Source organism: Aulonocara stuartgranti (genome assembly GCF_965226115.1).
Source record: "Aulonocara stuartgranti genome assembly, chromosome: 4".
NCBI classification, from domain to species: Eukaryota; Metazoa; Chordata; class Actinopteri; order Cichliformes; family Cichlidae; genus Aulonocara; species Aulonocara stuartgranti.
The window spans coordinates 6351175-6370347 of record NC_138942.1 but is presented as its reverse complement, the minus strand read 5'-3'; the positions used below and the strand labels follow the sequence as shown (position 1 = coordinate 6370347).

General features: G+C 40.0%; 2 protein-coding genes across 2 annotated transcripts; both read right to left on the bottom strand.

Moving 5' to 3' along the window:
- Positions 1 to 1634: 1634 nt before the first annotated feature.
- On the bottom strand, positions 1635 to 8387 carry slc35b1 (solute carrier family 35 member B1). The gene is made up of 9 exons (XM_082529767.1): positions 7654 to 8387; positions 5681 to 5772; positions 5365 to 5495; positions 5216 to 5246; positions 4572 to 4732; positions 4299 to 4425; positions 2896 to 3002; positions 2608 to 2761; positions 1635 to 2321 (listed from the first exon to the last, which is right to left on the bottom strand). Exons 1-9 carry the CDS (start codon positions 7776 to 7778, stop codon positions 2269 to 2271), a joined length of 981 nt encoding a protein of 326 aa, XP_082385893.1. The 5' UTR covers positions 7779 to 8387; the 3' UTR covers positions 1635 to 2268.
- Positions 8388 to 8574: 187 nt separating this feature from the next.
- fam117aa (family with sequence similarity 117 member Aa) lies at positions 8575 to 17854 on the bottom strand. Its single transcript, XM_082529988.1, is given in 9 exon segments — positions 8575 to 9795; positions 9798 to 9982; positions 11399 to 11573; positions 11714 to 11939; positions 12296 to 12412; positions 12729 to 12842; positions 13035 to 13130; positions 15683 to 15828; positions 17212 to 17854. Coding segments are annotated over 9 exon segments (1242 nt in total). The 5' UTR covers positions 17336 to 17854; the 3' UTR covers positions 8575 to 9736.
- Between the last annotated feature and the right edge of the window lie 1319 nt (positions 17855 to 19173).

The window sequence follows — 19173 nt, the reverse complement described above, 5'->3', positions numbered from 1 at the left end:
CTGGTAATTTCTCTTTGCCAGCATAAGGAGGATTCACTGGATTGACCAGTACAGAACAATGGGACACAGCTGGGTGTTCCAAAAGGATCACCAAACAATCCAAAGCACAAATCCAAAGCTGGGTTTGGAATGGATAAAGGAGGCTAGCATTAAGTTTCTGGAACAAATTCTCGACTCTATTGGAAATTTGTGCAGTATGATTAAAATCCAACTTCTTGCCAGGGAATCAAGCAGATTAAAAAAAATAAAATTCTGCCAAGAAAAGTCAAATGTTCAGCCAGAATTCTTCCAGCAGCTTGCTAATGGCTACCAAAACTGTGTGGTTGAGCTGAAACTTGCTAAACAGAACAATTCGTGTTTTTAAAAGCCATTAAAGATGTTTGTCGTACAATCATTCCACACTGGAAAAACAACAGTTCAAAGAAATAACAAAGAGTCCAAAATCATCATGACTTTCATGACCTTGATGAGTTATCATATTTTTTTAAAGTTGCTATTTTGTTTTCACTTTTGTTTTATTTGGATTTTCTCCTCACAGTTAATGTTGTTAATTTGTTGTTGAGGCCTCCCCTCTGCACTGTTATGAGTTGTAATTTTATTTTTTGAACTACAACTGTGGTATATTTAAATGCTAAATGCTACTTTCATATAATTTCCTGAGTACTTTCTCTCAAAGTGCACACAGAGTATATAATTTGCATTATACATAAATAGTGCTCATTTACTTCAAATTTATTTTAATTGAATGATAAAATAGATCTCAGATTTCACTGTATGATATTGGTGAACTATGATATTGATGTTAAGAGTTGGTTATAAAAATGTATTAATTAATCATGCTAAAGAAAACAAGAATTGGGCTTTGGACTGTGACATTTAGAGTGGGTGTAAAACTAATCTAAGTGGAAGGTTAAACCCTGAAAATGTCATCAGATTTCAATTTTTGCTATCAAATGCACTTATTAAATTATGACAGATTTAAAAATCTTGGGGGGGAAAAACACTTATGTCCCCTAAGTACTTTGAGGACCTATAACTTAACATTTCTGTAGTATGAAGGTAAAATTTTGCAGGCCTTATTTAAATACATTAAAGATTGCATATTTTGATTCTTTATTAAATATAAAGAAACAAAACAGGCTGCTGTTAACATCTCTTATCAGTGCATCCATGTTTTAACTGCAGAGTTCACTGTCAGCTATTTCTCCTCCAAACACTGCATTGATTTTCAAGACAAAACAAAACAAAACCCTGGCTATTTAGTTTTAATTGTCAGGTTTAAGGACATTTCCCTTAAGATATAATCAATATTCCAGTTTTTTATCAGTTCCATTCAAAATATTGATTATGGGGCATTTCATATTTAGAAGTCCAGTGTCCTTTCATTCCTTAGGTGCATTTCCACAATCAATGCATCTTTAAAAATATTATTTGAAGTAGAGAAAATTGTGTAAGCTACATATTATTGGAATATCGATGGGTGTTTAAATACATTTAATTGTTGGGTTTGGCTAACAAGTTTAACAAGTAGCTGGTGATTAGTGCCATGATGCAGTCAATACCATTCTAGAATGAACCGATTTGAACCAGTTTTTAAAAACTGGAAAAAAAAAAGAATAAAAATGACAACAAAATATAATAATTTCCCTTTTATGGCAAGTAATTTTCAACTTTAGAAAATAAACGTAAATACAATTTAAAAGTAAGACTGGACATAAGACAACAGGCGACATACAACCGTCTAAATTTTCATAAAGGACATTAAACTTACTAATTGTTTTCTCAGACAAACTAAATGTTACAATTACACACATTCAAGCATCCATTTGTAAACCATTTGGTGTAATTTCATGGGTTAACTGCTGGAAATGTATTTCTAAGGCCTTGTTTGGTTCAACATCAATCCAAGGCAGGTGAGCTGGTTTCAGAAACAATAAAGATTTGTCTAAATAAAATAAGGTTTACACCTGTGCACTTCAGCCAGTTCAAATTCTTCCACAAAAAGGACTGCAGGTTGTGTCACAGCTCATTCTGGACTTGATCCCATATAATGCATCTCTTCAGTATATCAACTGTACACAACAGAAGCTGGAGTTGAAAACTACAACGACTCTCTTTTAAATGCAGTAAAATATCTGACCATAGTTCAACAAGTCATAGGCACATATAGTGTGCCTGTACATGATGTCTTATGAAAATAATATACTGGCTATAGTGTTTCCAATCTAGTGTTTCTCTTCTTTTTTTCCTCATGTGCGCCAGTGTGTTTCAGTGTGTAGTCTTCTTGGGGGCTTTGCCAAATTTAGCATCCATTCCAAGACCTAAAGTGAGAAAACCAAAGATGTGAATGGAGGGAAGACACAACATCTGAACAGATATTTTATATACATTTAACCTGATGAAATGTCTTGATGCATACTCAATCATCCAGGTAAGTAAATTCCAAAAATTTGACTCTGTTCATCTGGATGTAGCGTTTTCAATGGGAGAAACGTTTTGTCACTTGGATTGAAAAGACTATGTCCAGATGAACAGAATCAACCTTTTGGAAACCTGACAAAATGGAAATCTAATATATTAAAATACGAAAGTAATATAGTTACTGACCGAGGAATACGAGAATGGTGCCAACCCACTGCATTGTAGTCATTACATTGCCAAACAAAATAACAGAGCCAAGGATGGTGAAGAACTTCCTCGTAGTTGTGACAATGGAGCAGGTCAGAGGCCCAAAGTACACAACTGTCATGAAGATGAAGGTCTGAAAAAGGAACATTTGAGCCGGTCAGTCAGGATGTCAGTCATTACTAAGTATCTATTGTAAAACACAACAGGGTGTTTCCTGTTCTTTAATATGGCATTGCTAATAATCAGTACTCGCATTGATCCACCTACCTGGCCTAAAGCACTGGTGACTCCAAACAGAAATATATTGTAAAAGATGCCCGGGTGGCGCTCTGCAAAACTCAGGAATTCCCACACTTCCCCTGTCCACAACACCGCTGAGAACAGAGAGGAACGTAACATCAACAACTTTTCAAAAACACAGTTCATTTCTGACTATCCTTGGTAAGAAAACCAGACCGAGTTCACAGTGTGAATGTACAGCACCACCAAGTGGTTCTGTACAGTATTAGCAGTTAGGTGAAATCTTAGTGTGGGGGTGTAATGAATTTGTATGAGTGGAGGTATAAGAATACCTTTGCATCTTGGGAAATACTAGACATCAAAGTCTTGCTGTGCATGTTGAAACCAGGAGTATATCTGCATTTGCACACATTTGACAACCAATAACTAAAAGCTGTTAAGGTTGCATATTGGAACTGCACTTAACGCTTACAAAAAAAAACGCCATAGCTTTATAAAATGTAATTTAGCATAATAAAGTGGTTCAGGAAGGATAGAAAAACACTCCAAGACGGCAGACCCTACCAGTTAGTTAGCTTAAAAGTGATGACAGTCCTCCAGTTCTCATATAATCTTTGACCTTTTGATCTTTATCTCAGAGCCCATTAGTACCCAACCTTAAAAAACCCATCATTAAATTGTGTTTGTTTTATGTGCCTTGCTCTTCAGCATATTGTAGCAATCTGCTAACAGAACTGAGGGCTTTGAGGTGGAGGATTTCTTATCTAAAAAGATAACACTCCGCACTATGCCTTGACTGAATTAATGAGTTTTTGCCTCCTGAGGGAAAAGTGCACACATTTTCTGCTTCTAATGCAGCTGTTATTGGTTCTGTTTGAGGGTTTTTTTTTTTAAACTTCTTGCTACCATCTACTTCATCACACCCGCTATTCATCCTGGAGCTCATGTCAGAATCCAGAATGAGAATAAAATATACCAAACTCACATTAAAATCACCTTAGGAACACAGCACTACACCTTATGGTACTTTTGTAAATGCAAAATCACCATGAGGTGATTTCACTTTGAATTGGTGTTTAAAAAGTTTTGAGTGGAAAAGCACCTGAAGAAAACTACATTAAACATAGGATATTTTGTTCTTATCTTTAATCAAAATTTTTTTGTTAATTATAAATATTATAGCACCATAAGAAATTTTCTTCAAAAGCCTTAAACCGGTACTATGCTCTTAGATAATTATTCATAAAGAAAGCTTTGAAACCATATATTCACCAGTGTTGGCAGTACTGAACCACACCAAGGTGAGTTTGCTCATTAGTGTCTCCTCTCTAGCTGCAGGTGAGCAAATCCGTGTAATGGCCAGATGTATTTTCAGTTGGAATGAGAGCCTGCATGCTCCTGACACATATTCTATTAGATGTGGGACTCACCTAGTCCCAGCACCAGACTGGACCACATGTTGATGTTCAGCATCATGTGGTTCGCACCCGTCTGGAAGCGAGCCCTCATGTGGTCCTGGGCCACACCAGTCAAACCGTCCAATGTCAGAGAGACCAGCTATGATGCAGCAAAACACAACACCGAGACGTGAGATGAAAGTAATGGGAAAGTCAAAGCACCCGTGAGGACACGAGGGAGATGCAAGCAGATGGGCAGCATATGAGGACAAATAGGTGAAATGAACAGAATATGTGTTAGCTCACCAGCAGAATCTCTCCAAAGCCAAAAATATGGTCATCACCAACAGCAGAGCTCTTGTTGGGTTTATAGAGAAAAAGAGCAACACCGCTCACAATCAGCAACACACACAGGTATTTAGCCAGTGGATACTTCTTCCTCAGTATTGTCACACCGAGGATCATCACTGCAAGGACACAATAACAGAAATATGAAGCCGATTGATACCAGCCTGGACAGCGTGTCAAAACTTCAGCCCTGAGAGTGAAACATATGGAAGGAAACAGAATTCAAGCGATAACCAAGCTGTGAGGGGTGAGAGTTAACCTTCATGTATAAACAGGACATACTGTAATATGCAAAGCAGGCTCTCAGCTCCACATGCCTAAGAAGAATATTCAAACTAAATGTGTCCCTAATCTGTAAGAAAAGACCTCAGAATCACTCGTGTTTGTTTGGTAGCCTACACTTTAAAAAAAAGTAAATAATTTGACTTTGTATATTTCCTCATACACACCCTGCATACTGTACACTTTCTGAATTAGTCAGTACAGACAGACTGTTGTCTACGGAAACAAAGGTAAGCAGTGACAAAATATTATGTAAATGATATGGTGAAAGAAAGCACTTTAAAAAGCAACACTACAACACTTATTTTTGTTCGATTTACCTGGTATGGGTTTGCAGGATTTCCCCAAAACCTATCAAACAAAAACGCAGTTATAGAATATGCAAGGCTCAAGCACAAATACACATACAATGAAAAAAGAAAAACACATAACCAGTTACTGTTGACCCATTTAAATAGGGCATACTCACCTGGGTGGGATAGTTGACATATTGAAGGGCAGAGTTACTGGACACCATGGCTCCAAGATAAGAGAGCGAGCACAGGCCATAGAGCCAGCTCTTCGTGTGATCTGGCTTGGAGCTCTCAAAAAACTGGATCACTAATTATTAAAAGAGAATTAAAGAAAAAAGTTCACAACATTACATTATTTTAAATATTAGGCAGAGAAGTTAACATACAAGAGATTCGACTGGTGTTGTTCTCAGGTGTTTCCTAGCAGAGTCAGTGGAGTCTTTTAACCACTGTTATTAGTTTTTGTGTGCATTTTGTGCAGCACATACTCACAGATCTTTGCAAAGACACAACTGATGATGCACTGGATGAAGACCAGCGTACGGGCGAATCTGAACTTCTCGTGACCATAATCACCTCGAGTGCTAGAAAACAGAGAGCAACAGCATGTTGAACACAACAGACCCGTCTTGGCAGGAGCATGCAAATAGCTAGGTTAAACATCTGAGTGGTTTCATGTGTCTCCTAGCTGTGAAAAGGGCATTCAGAAAAGGAGAGTGAAAGAGGGGTGTGGTGAGGGTAGCAGTCTGTTAGTGGACCAAAAGTTTTTTCAGCAGCTGTCTTGCTTGAGTACTTGGTGTCAGTTTGCAATTGTTTTTAGTGGGCTAATCTGAAGATAATATGTCCATATTCATAACAACATGTAATAACATGTAATAAAAGTCAGACATTGGTTTGTAGAAGTGCCGCTTCACCTCACATGGCATTTTCAAGTCATCATTTTGAAACCAGAGAGTATTCCTGTACCCTTTGTTGACAGCATACCATCTGTGTCCTTTCTCAGTATGTGAAAGAGAACACAGGCAGAGCTCTGCTTACTTTACATAAGCCAGACTGCAGATTTTAAAGTTGCATGTATAGGAGAAACAGTATACATGAAACTAAAATGTCTCTTTTGCAAAAACTTATGCCTGAACCAGTAAATCTCTGAGATTTTTAAATATACTCCCCAAAAAAGAAAAACAACGCAAAAACAAAAGTCTGTGTAATGCAGAATTTTGCTTTTAAGATAGACTAAAAATAAAAAAATTATTCTTCAGAGAAGAATTTTTCCAGATGTCTTATTCTTTTGCATATTTCTCACACACGTTTCATTTCATCAAACAAATTTTAATATTAGTCAGCGGTAACCAGAGAAAACCATGATTTAATTTATTAAGGCAAAAAGAGCCAAACCTGTGTGAAAAATTAATTGCGCCCATTTATCGTTAAACCACAAGTTAACTCTGATTACCGCAGTTTGAAAGCTGAGCCCAGTTTCACTAGTCACACCCAGGCCAAACCCGTTGAATAAAGAAATTGCTTAAATAGATCCTGTCTGACAAGAGATCAACTTTTTAGAAAGTTTGAATCCCATCTTATCTGATGTAAAACTAACACATCATAACAGCAGCAGTCAAACATGGTGGTGGTAGTGTTATGACCTGAGGCTGCTTCATGATCAGAACAACTTGCTCTAATTGATGGAACCGCAAATTTTGCTCGACCAGAAAATCCTCATAGAGAATGTCCAGCCATCAGTTTGTGCCCTACAGTTTAAGTTCACTTGGGTTAAACAGGAAGACAATAATCTGAAACACACCAGCAAGTCCACCTCAGAGCTGCTAAAAGCTGCTAGTCAAAGTCCAGACTTAATTCAGATTGACCTGAAACAGACATTCATTTTCAAAAAACCATTTAATGTGGTCAAACCAATTCTACAAAGAACAGTGAGGAAAGCAATATCTGCCCTACAGTGACATAAAGGAGTCATTGCCAGTTATCACAAATACTTGATTACAGTTCTTGTTACCAAGGTTGGCACAACCGCTTATTAGTTTTAGGGGGTAATTACTTTTGCAGAGCCCGGTAGGGTTTGATAGCCCCCCCTTTAATAAATTAAATAACAAGTTAAAAAATGACGGTTTATATTTACATGGGTCATCTTTGTCTAATAGTGAAATTTAGGTGTGACAAATATGTAAGAATAAATCAATCAATCAAAAAGGGGGGATACTGCTGCAGTACTGTATTTAGTTTTACTTAACAGATCTGGAGATCTACAAAGACAGTGCTTCAGGTCATATGCTCATATGATTACGATTATGAGAACTGTGATTTTTTTTCTAATGACAAAACTATAACCAAACTCCAACTAAAATTTTAATGTATGCATAGCAATATTAAAGCGGCAGCTTTTTGAAGGGAGTTTTGGTTCACAGCAGCATAACAATGTCTCTAGTTTAGCTTCGTTACTTGTTACTTACATCGTCTCTTGCAATATTCCGTAATAAAAGTAGCACACGAAGACTCCGAAGAAGCAAACGATGAACCGTAACCTCATATTGTCCCACAGCCAGGCGGGCTTCCCAGCTCCCTTTCCCGCTGCCATGCCGTCGTCGACCACCCCGGGAATGTTAACCGACACCACCGCTCCACTTCCCGCTCCTCTCGCTCCGACCTCTCGCTCCACTATAGCCGCTATCACGAGCCCGGAAATGGCGCTCGCGTGTTTACGTTGGCTGTGGATTATGCACCAGCTGGAAGACTTGGTGATATATCGCAGTAAATCTTATTTGCCGGAGCTTTCCAACTCTTGTCTTGAGATTCGAGTATCATGCCATAGTTGGTTGCCCTATATCACCCCAGACAGAAGGGCCTTCTAGCTGTGCAGCTGCTATATTAAAAGCATCCCGTTTTTCACACCCGAGTAACGGTAAGGATGTGCCGCTCGGGTTTTCATTGGGAAATTAAAACCTGCAATTAGCAGGAAAAGTTATCTTCTAAAAGGACCCATTAGGTGTCAGCACCTGAGCCTGTACGCTTATATTAAGTTTAATAAAACTACCCTGAGTCATACAGGAATAATAACGTGTTTAATATACGCCGCTCCAATCCTGCAAACAAAACGCTGCCTCTTCTGTGATCGTTTGGTGTTCGCGTTAACCTTTAATGGTTAGTCGTGACTTGAGGCAGCTATTTAAAAAGCCGAGGTCCTTTCTTGAAAATGTCGCGTGCCCTTTTGTCGTCCTAGGATGTGGATTAAATTCATTGGTCCGTGTAAGAACTATGGAGCCGCTTTAAGCCAATCACAAAGCTGATTTGGCAAAGGAGGGAGGGTTTAGATTTAAAAGCCCACAGACACACGTGTCAAATGCAGACACGACAACAAAAAATAACCACAGGAATTATAATTACCGTAGAAGGCATTTTAACGCCCCCAAAACAATTTTCTTTTATTGTTTTCTACACAGGCAACAGCACAGGTAACAGTAACTGCTATCACGTAAAAAGAATACCAAAAAAAGAAAAAAGGCTGAAAAATTCTTCGTTGACGTTTACTCCCCATTTATCATGTAGGTCATTTATTATGTTGAAAAAACACAACTGAATAATAATTCAATCAAAAGGAAGTCAAGCTCTTCACTAACACTGTGGTCTAAACTCCAGGGTTCAAAAAAGGCTCAAACTGACAAACACTGCGACCTGCTCTAGTTATTAAAAATAGTTTGGTTATAACAAAGCCCCCTGTAGGCAAATAAAGCTACAAAATGTCTGCTTATAAAACAGCACAAGTCAGAACAGTGAAAACAGAAGCAGTATCGTGTGCTTCTTATAAGGACATAAAAATATGTATCTCCCTTGAAACACATCTGTAGAAAAGTAGGACATTGGAAACTTTAAGCCAAAAATATTTCAAACAGAGATATATATATATATATAAAATTCAACAAATATTTTGTTTTTCATCAGTTAACCCTCACAAATTAAGCTGGATGTTTATCTAAAATCAACAATACTCGACTACAAAACCCATCAATTGTTTGGATAGTAAGAAGGCAAAACCTGTACCAGTGTGTGTTCTAAGTGCTAGGGTTTTTGACAGTAAATTCTCACGTTTCAAGATGAAAAATAAAAGCATCCCTTCTAGACTGCGGTCTCTAACTAGAACAATTTTAATGCAAAAGAATGATTTAATAAACGCAAGTATTTATAAAGCTTTTCAAGCATTTCCACAACTTAAATCCTGCAGTCTAATCCATGCCTCATACGGTTGAATACTAGGACAGTTTAAGTGCTGATGAGGTAAATATCAGCTGAATCAAAGCTTCCTGCAGGTGGAAAAAAAACATAAAAAAAACCAAAACAAAAGATAAAGCGGGCAGAATTTAGGCCACAGTTATTCTAAAGTATGACAGCAACAAATCTTCACAGTCACAAAGGTTATTTTGATCACAGTGATGATGGCGTGTTACAGCAGTGATGCAACACTGTCCATTGTCACGATGCATTAAAAAAAAATATATATATCACATCCAGTTTCTGCTTGTCCTGGCAGTGCAATGTGGTTCAGTCCTGAGAGACTCTGCTCAGATATCCACCTACTGCATGCCCAGGTGCCTGGTAGGAGAGGCCTGACCTGAGCAGCCAGTGACGGGAGATACCGACAGGCCACGAAAGAGGAGGTCCATGGAGGGCAAGAGGGGCTTCAAAAGACTGACCGGGCAGAAAGCTGAGCCTCCGTGGGGGGTGAAGTTGACTTTATTGGGGTCAGGGCAGGATGACTGGAGGAGAGTCTCATCCTGATAGGCAGAGCTGTAGATGGAGAGATAGAAGCATGAACCCCCATACTGCAACACAGCATCCACGGCTTTATATGTAGTTACATATTTATAGCACCATAATAACAACTTCTACAACCCTTCAATTCCATTAAATAATTCAGTGAAAAGTAACTGTCACACAAGATCAGAAGGTTTCAAGTGTGCACTGATATTCTGACAAGACTAATTTAAGCTGTTTTCTTCAAAAGTGTATAAATTAGCTTATTTTCTAAGGTTGTCATAATGCATTGAGCCGCATAGTTGATTTAACACACATTTTTAGGCCAGGTGTCCTTTCTGATGTAACCTTCTCATTTATCCAGACTTGGGACTGCTCCAAGGCAGATACTGACTCATGACCTCCTGAGGCTGGGTTTGCGTTTCCTCCGAGTTGTGACCTTTGGGCATTAGGCAATTTTGCTAATCAACACACTATGGAATCCCACAAATGTGTAGGATAAAATGCTTTTTCATCTGTTTCTGCTGATATAGTGACTGGAGATTTTTCTACAATATCAAATAAGGATGCCAATATTATTGCAATTAATGTGCCACAAATAATAAGTCATCCTAATTCGGTAACACAATCAAGGCTTCATTTTTCCTGTATATTTCATACTTAGTGACAAACAGAATTAACAGATGAAAACGTGGCATATAGGGAACCAATCTAAACTCAGATGGTGTCATAATTTGATAGCAAGTACAGTGTGCAAATAACATCATCTTACTTAAATAATCATAGATTATATATGCATTTATATCTCTAGATAACTATGTCCTCCTTAACGGGTGGGCCAATCTCAACAAAACTTTGTATAAATATCACCACACATATAGGAATTATTATCATCTATATGTTTTTTTTTAAGGAAAAATTTCCTATAAATCCAAGTTCTTTCTATTTGTATATACATTATGTTTATATAATGATTCCCCTGCAAATGCAATGTTACGGCCTCAGTTTGTACTTGTTTCACGTGTCACGTGGCTTAATGTAAATAAGTTACATTTAAAAACAAATCCTCCTCGGAGACCTCTCAGACTGGAAGAGACTGGAAAAATGGCATAAATTTCATCAAAGTGGTGGACACTTGGTGCTCAACCTGGAAATGTTAAATTCATAAGGGACCACATGTAAATGCATAGCAAGCTGTTACAAAAATACACATAAATAATAAATTTGTATAAAACTTTTGCAACATTATTTGTCATTACTGGCTCCAAGATTACAACGTGTGCCTTTTGTCTTGTGATCTGAACTTGATTTGGAGTGGTAATGACATCCTGTTTTGCTCTGATGGTACTTGTGGGAGGGGTTTAGTTGGGTACAAAAGTAAATTTGTGGTATAGAAAGTAGGAAATAATTGCATGATATGATCTATGCATGATGCTTTGGTGTACTTACACTGCTTCCTCACACACTCGAACTCGCTCACAGCCTTCTGGCGGTTCGCGCTGAAAAGAGTAGGTTTTGTTGGGACGAGGCGAAGAGGAGCAGGCCTGCAGCAGAGGAGGATCCAGTGCAAATGAAGGAAGCGATGCTGATGGAGAGGGACACAAGATCTCATAGTCCACAGGCTCTGCATAAAGAGAGAGAGATTTTCACTAACAATACCAGAATTAAAGCAAATCTCTGTCTGTAGTATTATTATTTTTCAAAAATATATCCATTTATGGTTTAATAAAGCACTGCAAAACAGGAAATGTAAGCCTGTCTAACCTGGCTCTCCCATGGTGCAGGGAGATTGGGATGGGGATAAAAGTGATGGATTCAAAGGACAAGGTGAACCTGAAGGTGTCAGAAGTGACGTATCAAGAATACAAGGGGACTGAGAAGGAGAAAGAAGGGAAGGATCCAGTGGCCCCGGTGAGGGGTCACTCTGAGAGCCACTGCTGCATCTCTGAGCAGGGGCGGGAGCTCTGTGGCCATCTGGGATATCCAAAATCTGTGAAATTTAGAAGCAAATAAATGAAAATTTAGCATAATAACACTGAAGTGAATGTGAATAACGATCCTTTTCTTTTTTTCATGTCAGTATGGACCAAAATCTCTGAGGAATGTTTCCAGCACCTTGTTGAATCTTTGCTATGAATAATTAAAACAGTTCTGAAAGCAAAAGGCGGTCCACCCTGGTATTAGCAAGGTGTAACTAATGAAGTGACCAGTGATGAAATATGGCACACAGATATTTTGATGAGAAAAGCAACTGCACTATAAATTGGTTGATACTGGTAGTTCTTATAACCTTTTGATATTAAAACCTTTCTGGTTTTACGTATAAGCAAGTTTCAGTGCCCTAACCTCATGCTGATCGTCTTGTTTTTCACACACAAACACTTCCTCCAGCTCTAAGTTGAGGCCCTCGACGCTCCGTCGCAGCCGTGGAGCAAGTCTGTTCAGCGGCATCAGCGGCATCGTCTGAGGAGAAACGAGTATAATACGGACAAATTTTGAGGTAGCCTAAGCCTGATTATCTGGTTTTTCACTATTGCAATTGTTAATAGTGCATGTGAACAGTACAGAGTGATATGCTTGTTTCAAACTGTCTTTCAGAGACAGCATGGCAGTAGCACGGCAGACTTGATGACAGCCAGTACTAAAAAAAGAAGTGTTTTTTATATCCCTGTTACCAAGCTCCTCCTCGTCTGCCTGTGGAACACAGTCTGGCATTGGGAGCAATCATGAAAACTTTGTTGTATGTGTCCTTTAATATCCTAATTGGACAAAAGGCTACCTGAGTGACTCCTGCTGCATGACCTGCAGGCAGGGGGTGGGGGGGGAGCTCGCATCCTGCTGAGGGAGGGACATGGCGGGAACGCTTCTGCAACTGGTGTCTCAGCTTGGCCACCTGAGGGCAGAGTGGAGAGAAAAATGATTCAGGGGTCATTGTGATTCATTCAAGGTTAAGGTTCAAAGTTTGCCCTGAAGGAACCCTTTTGTTTCAGGCTATCAATGGGAGGCCAAAGAGAAGAAGAGTGTGGGTATGTGAGAGAAATAGAAGAAATGATTCATTAACTGCTTTAGTGTATACAATACTTGCCTCCCTTAGGTGCTCTGCACTGCCCCAAGAAGCTGAGCGCTTGTGCCCACCAGCACTTCGTCTTCCCCGGGTTTCCTCTGCCCAGGAACTTGGAGTCTTAAAAAAAAAAAAAAAAAAGGAAGAGAGAGAGCATATATAAATAAGGCATCCAGTGTTTTGCCTGACATGCTGTTGAGGGGCTCTGGTAGAAAATGGCCTAATTGGCAGTAATTCTGGCTGTCAGAAAGGGCGACCTTTTTGGAGACCCACTCTATTTTTTTTTTTGCCAAAACCAGCAAACTCCATTCGACACTCGTATGCACAACACTTAAGTTGAGCCCCACAGCTGTCTTGCACACCTGCCCCACAACAGCTGTACAGCGGAAGGCGACAAGAAACCACTATGAGCTGCAAAACAGCCCGGCTTACACTCTCATAAAAAAACATCCAAACCACATCAGTGTAAAAACTATAAATACAGTGCATTCAACACCTCAGTGCACTTACACACACAAATAAGTTATTTGTTGTTATTCACAAAGTCACACACTGTTGAGGAAAAACAAAAAGCAGCCAGCAAGCAGACTTTTTAGTGCACTTCTTCCTTTGTCAGTCACAACTCTGTAACATCCTTTTCACTCCTATATCCGTACCGATTTCTTCACATTGACTCTTGATCTTCTACCAGTGGGAGCTGGGTTGTTTGCTGCTGACTGTTGGTTGTATGCAGTAGACTGGACATTCATCATCACACGGGTCAACTTAAGCAACAGGATCCGATACTCTAGGTTCTGGTGCCTCCACGTTTAGGGTCAACTGCTTCACACACTTTCAAAGAATCTGATCCACTCCCTGGTGTCCAGTCTATTCATAAGCCACTCACAGGCAACCATGCACCGTGACTGCATTGTGAATTTCTGTCCCCCGAAACACAAGGTGCTCGGCCTCACAGCTCAGGGAAGTCTTACTGGTGCCATTACTGCCTGTAGAAAAACACCGACATCATCTCCTCTTCAGTCGACTCATACGTACTCTGTCGCCAGGCTAAATAAGTCCGAAAGCAGCATGAGTCAGTCATACAGTGGCATTGGTGTAGAGTTACGGCTACCAACCTCCCCCACCATCCAACATCAAAAACCCCACCCTCCCCAAAACATGGACAAGGGATCATGGAACACGAACCTATAAAAAGACCCCAAGGTACCAAAGCACTTGGTCTCCATGGCTAATATTTCCAGCTTGAGGCACTGATTAAAATGTGCTTGGTATTTATTTTTTTAATATAGTGAACAAGGTGGAAAAAAATATTATTTCCTTTACATTTTGGGCTAATTCTATAAAAAAAAAAAATTCTTCATTTATGCAGAACCTCAGATTTAAGAAGTCCCAATCAGAGAGTTTTCATTTTTAAAGGTTACTATATTTAACTGCTGCTACTTTAATAGGTCAAATTAAAGAAAACTCTAATGAGATCTGCAATCTCAACAACTATTGAGTGTGTCAAGATCATTTTTAACCACCAAGGTGATTAAAAGTTAGTTAGAGAGGCAAGATTGAGATGGTTTGGACGTGTGCAGAGAAGGGCCAGCGGACATATTGGACAAAGGATGTCGAAGATTTAGGAAGACTACAGACGATTCATGGATGTAGTGAAGGAGGACATGGTGTGACAGAAGAGGAAGCAAAGAATAGGGTGAGATGCTGGCTGCTGTGGCAACACCTAAAGGGAGCAGTCGAACGAAGATGAGGATGACGAGGATGAGATTCCATCAGCTTTGTGCTAATTAGCAAAATGCTAAAACATTGTTGACTGTCAGCATGTTAATATAATGTTAGCATTTAGCTCAAAAACAAGCCAACAAAACTCAAAGAGCTGCAGGCACTAATTCAGACTAAAATCAAATGTAATTGCCTCAAACATTTAATTGATTAATTGGTTGCAGTTACTTTCATTTGATTCACTAAGTGATTATTCTAACACAGACTGGAATAAAAAGGTGCAGTAGTGTGCAAAGTAAAGAATGAAGTAACACCAAACAACTAGTCATATCATCTGACATAATGCAGAGGAACTATGGCAGAAGGAGGTGCTGGGTGGGGTGCTGCTGAGTACGTGTTAGTGTGGTTTTTGGGGAGTGCTGGGGGATGGGGTGCCTGTATAATGAGGTCAGGAGGGGCCTGTGTCTCACAATGGAGGCAAAGGGGGTTCGTTCGGGTTTAAACTGTGTCAGGAGAGAAGACGAAGCTTGCGGAGCTTGGCGATGTTACTCCAGGCTTTGTGCACTAGTTAGGAGCAGATACAGTCGAGGGGGGGGGGGGAGCAGCGAGGGAAGAGAAGCAGATTTTTTTTTTTAAAAGAAGAACAAAAACGAGTATTTCCAGTTGGCTGCCTTCCACCCGCCGCGCCGAACTGGAACCACCAGACACCTGCAGAGCTAACATCAGATATCTTGTCCTCTATAGAAATCGTTAACATCCAGGAGAAGCACAGCACACACAAGTTTGCCTTTTATGCAATTGATTCAACAGGTTCACACTGTGTTCCTGCACTAACAGAAGCACTGGTACAGAACAAACTGGGATTAATTGAGACCAAGCTCATTCGATTATAGCAACTCCATCACAGTATCATAGCAGATTTGGGGGTTTCGGGATATATTAATCATTACCTGCGTGGCTTTATCATTGACACAGCTAACTACTGCCCCGTCTGCCTCTTTGGGCCACTGCCCCTGGAGATAGGGTCCGACAATCGCATCCAAAGAAAGAGTTCGGCGGATGGTGGGTTTTGGTGGACGAGCCGTGGTTCTGTCTGCTGTGGAAACAGAGAAAATAGAAAGAAGCCAGGGGCATGTTGAGACTGTGTAAGCTTCCACTCAGTACATGTCGAAACTGTTTCTGTGCTGAAGAGGGATTGAACTCCTGCCTGTGTAATCATGTTTAGCCTTCAGTAAGACACTGTATTGGACATGTAAGTGTAAATAACTCTTTAGCCCCAGTGGCAGTTGCTCACAGCCTCCTTCCTTTCCATAAGTGTGCAGACCACAGGGCTGTGTGAGTGTAACAAGTGTGTATGTGTGCGTGTTGGCAGCGTTTTGTATCTCTGGCAGGTGTGGACCATGCCTTTGACCTGGAGCAAAGCCATCCAGCTACACAACGCTGGCAACACTCACCACAGCCAGCTAGTACATTTACAACTGATCCAAAAGCACACCCACAGTATGTTGTCATCAGCCCATGCTGCAGGGCAGACAGGACACATAAATAACATGCAGATGTGAGTTTTGTGGATACAGTGAAAGAACAAGCACTCAAAGTAAAACAAAGAGGTCTTTAAAGCTGCTGCTGTGTTAGCATGAAGCATGCAGCAGGAATCCCACAGGTCAGAGTGCTAAGGGGCAGCTGAGTGTCTAAATAACATTATGAGAACAGTGTTATGTTTCAGGGCTAGCAGCCTTCATTGTTGACTTAGCACGTTGGAATTGTGCTCTTTTGAGCACAATCCAAGTAAAACGGCTGGTGCATAGTTAGGCACACTGAAACAGTTCATGCCCTGGCTTTGGGTGAGAAGCATGGTCGTCTCTTGTATTTGCTTCTTAAATATTCTTCCTGCTTTTCTTCAGTGTGCTGTGGTTCATTAATCATTCAGTGTATGAATAGCTGGTCCTGGTGTTACATGCTTTCCCTCTAGAGCTCCAATTAACAGTTCTAGAGACTTCTGGAAGAATCTTTACAAAGGTGCACTGATTAAACTGCAGAGTACTTTGAGGAATTGAAAAATAATGCATTTCCTATTAAATATGTCAGAAAATAGCAACTATTCCCCCATCACAAATTCACAGTTTTGTCTTACCAGCTTTTCAAAATATAAAAATATGCAGTTTTTAAATGACAAGAACAACTTAATTCATCCACGATAAAAACAGCAGCAGGGTCAGTTTTCATTAATCACCCAGCAATTCATGTTTAATGATTAATCACTCTGGCTCAGTTCCCCTTTGTGATGATACACAGTCAATATTTTTGCTTGAATAAAATCCACTATATATCAAAACCACAAAACATTAACCCTTTGCCCCACTGGGTCACATTTCTAAGGAATAATGATGATTAAGTGATGCACAATCAAACTTTTCAGCTCTGGACCACATGGAAGTGAATGCAGATTCAAGCCCCCTCCTCCTGAGTGTGTATTTACCCGTCTTGACCTCTCTGCTGAGGAGAGCTGAGCCCCTCTGGAGCTGGTATGGGACTGTGGCTCTAAGGGGCTGCAGGCTGGGGTTGCTGCACCCCCGAGGCGCTCCTCCACTTCGGCTCGACATCCCCCCACTTGGCTCCCACAGCCGAGCGCAGCTTATGAAAACAGTCGTCCCTGCTTTTCTTTTTCCTCGTCGTTCACTGCAGCTCTCACGGGCTTTCTCACTGAGCGCGCTCACTTCATCCACACTGATGATCCAAAGCTCTGATCGGGCCTCTGGATGGAGAAACTACTCGAGCTTTCTTTTGTGATGTTGACCATGATGTTTGCTGCCTCACTGCTTAGTTTCGGGAAGAAGAAAAAACACGCGTGTTAAGTGAGCTTTGCAGTTTAACGCATTATACCAAACTCCGTATTATTCTTCATGCTGCAGAGTGAAAAGGGCACCAGCAGAGTCTGAGTGGTCCTGTGTCACATTGCTGCTTGTTTCCCTTGTCTGCAAAGTGACAACACAACTACTCAACCTGTGCAACTATCTCGTGCAGCATGTAATTCCAAGGGAGGATGATGTGGTTGGTTGCTGCAGAATATTACTGAGCACTTATTGGCCATCACATCCATCTGTCTCCTAAAAGGAAAGCCACCGCCCCCCCAAGCATTAAAAAAAATTGAAGCTCCCACCCACTTTGTTGAGATTTTTTTTCCTTCACTATGCGGGGCATGCGCCATCCCCTCCTCCCTTTAAAATCCACGTACAAACCTAAATCTATTCACAGGGTGTACGTGTGGCTGTGTGTGTGAGCCTTTGTGGTCTTTCAAAGAAAGTTCAGGGACCGCTAAAGGTCACTGCAGGGGTTCAAGGGATCGAGGGCAATTTTCTCTATTATATCAGAATAAAGCAATGGCACTGAAGTAACCTTAGAGCAACGTGCTTGTAGGTTTTGCAAGTTGGTAATCCTCCACAGGCTTAAGCAGAAATAGACAAATTAAAGTAATATTTTATTTGATACAATATTCCTAACAGATATTTTCACCATTCTTTTTTTCCTTCTATAAAAAACGTCTTCAACACAAGAACCAGGATTCGGGTTTGTGCACTGTTTACATGATTTTGAACTATTTGCTTGGATTTTTCATTTTTATTCTATCATAACCACAAAATATAGTTGAAATAATCCATAATTCCTGCCAGAGTTATAATTAAAATGTATAATTTCTTGTGGAATGCAGTTAATCATAGAGGAACATCTGCACTATTCAGTATGACTGATGTGCCAAATGGGAGCATCTACAGACTAAACAAATGATATGAACACGTTTTTATTTATGCTACATAGATGCAAATTATAATAATATACTTTTAAAGACCTTAACATTAAGTTAATGAGCTACTTAAAAAGTCCCTGCAGGCATTGTTTGTTCCCAGCAATATGTCCTGGCAGCATAACAAAAGCACAGGAAGCTTGCTGAAGGGCTGAGAGGTTCCTGTGAACTGATGAGGATTATGCTTGTAATGTTGAATTATTGCGTCAGGGAAAATAACATAGACAAAAATTAATCACTGGGTGTGTAGCTGTTTGACAACTCCATATTTCAGTGACGTAGATAGAATTTTTCACAGAGTGACTGCTGGAGGATTGTGGTGCCTCCAGCAGTCCACCATGCTTTGGTGAGGACAAAGCATGTCAGGACGCCCACGATCAGCATAGACTAGTCAGATCTGTCTATCATGAGTTATCAACTCCAGGAATTCTTTTACTACTGTTTCAACTGTTTCTTACATCAGCCATGAAATACTGACTATAAAGTTGGTAAAGTTTCAGCCTTTCTATCAAACACTCATCAGCAGAATAATTCTTGCAGGTTATTATGTCAAAGCTGGAATTTTTAAAAAGATGTTTTGATCCGTTTAGAGGAAGTAAAGTCTGTTTTTTTCATTTTGTGTGAAAATGCAAGTACTCT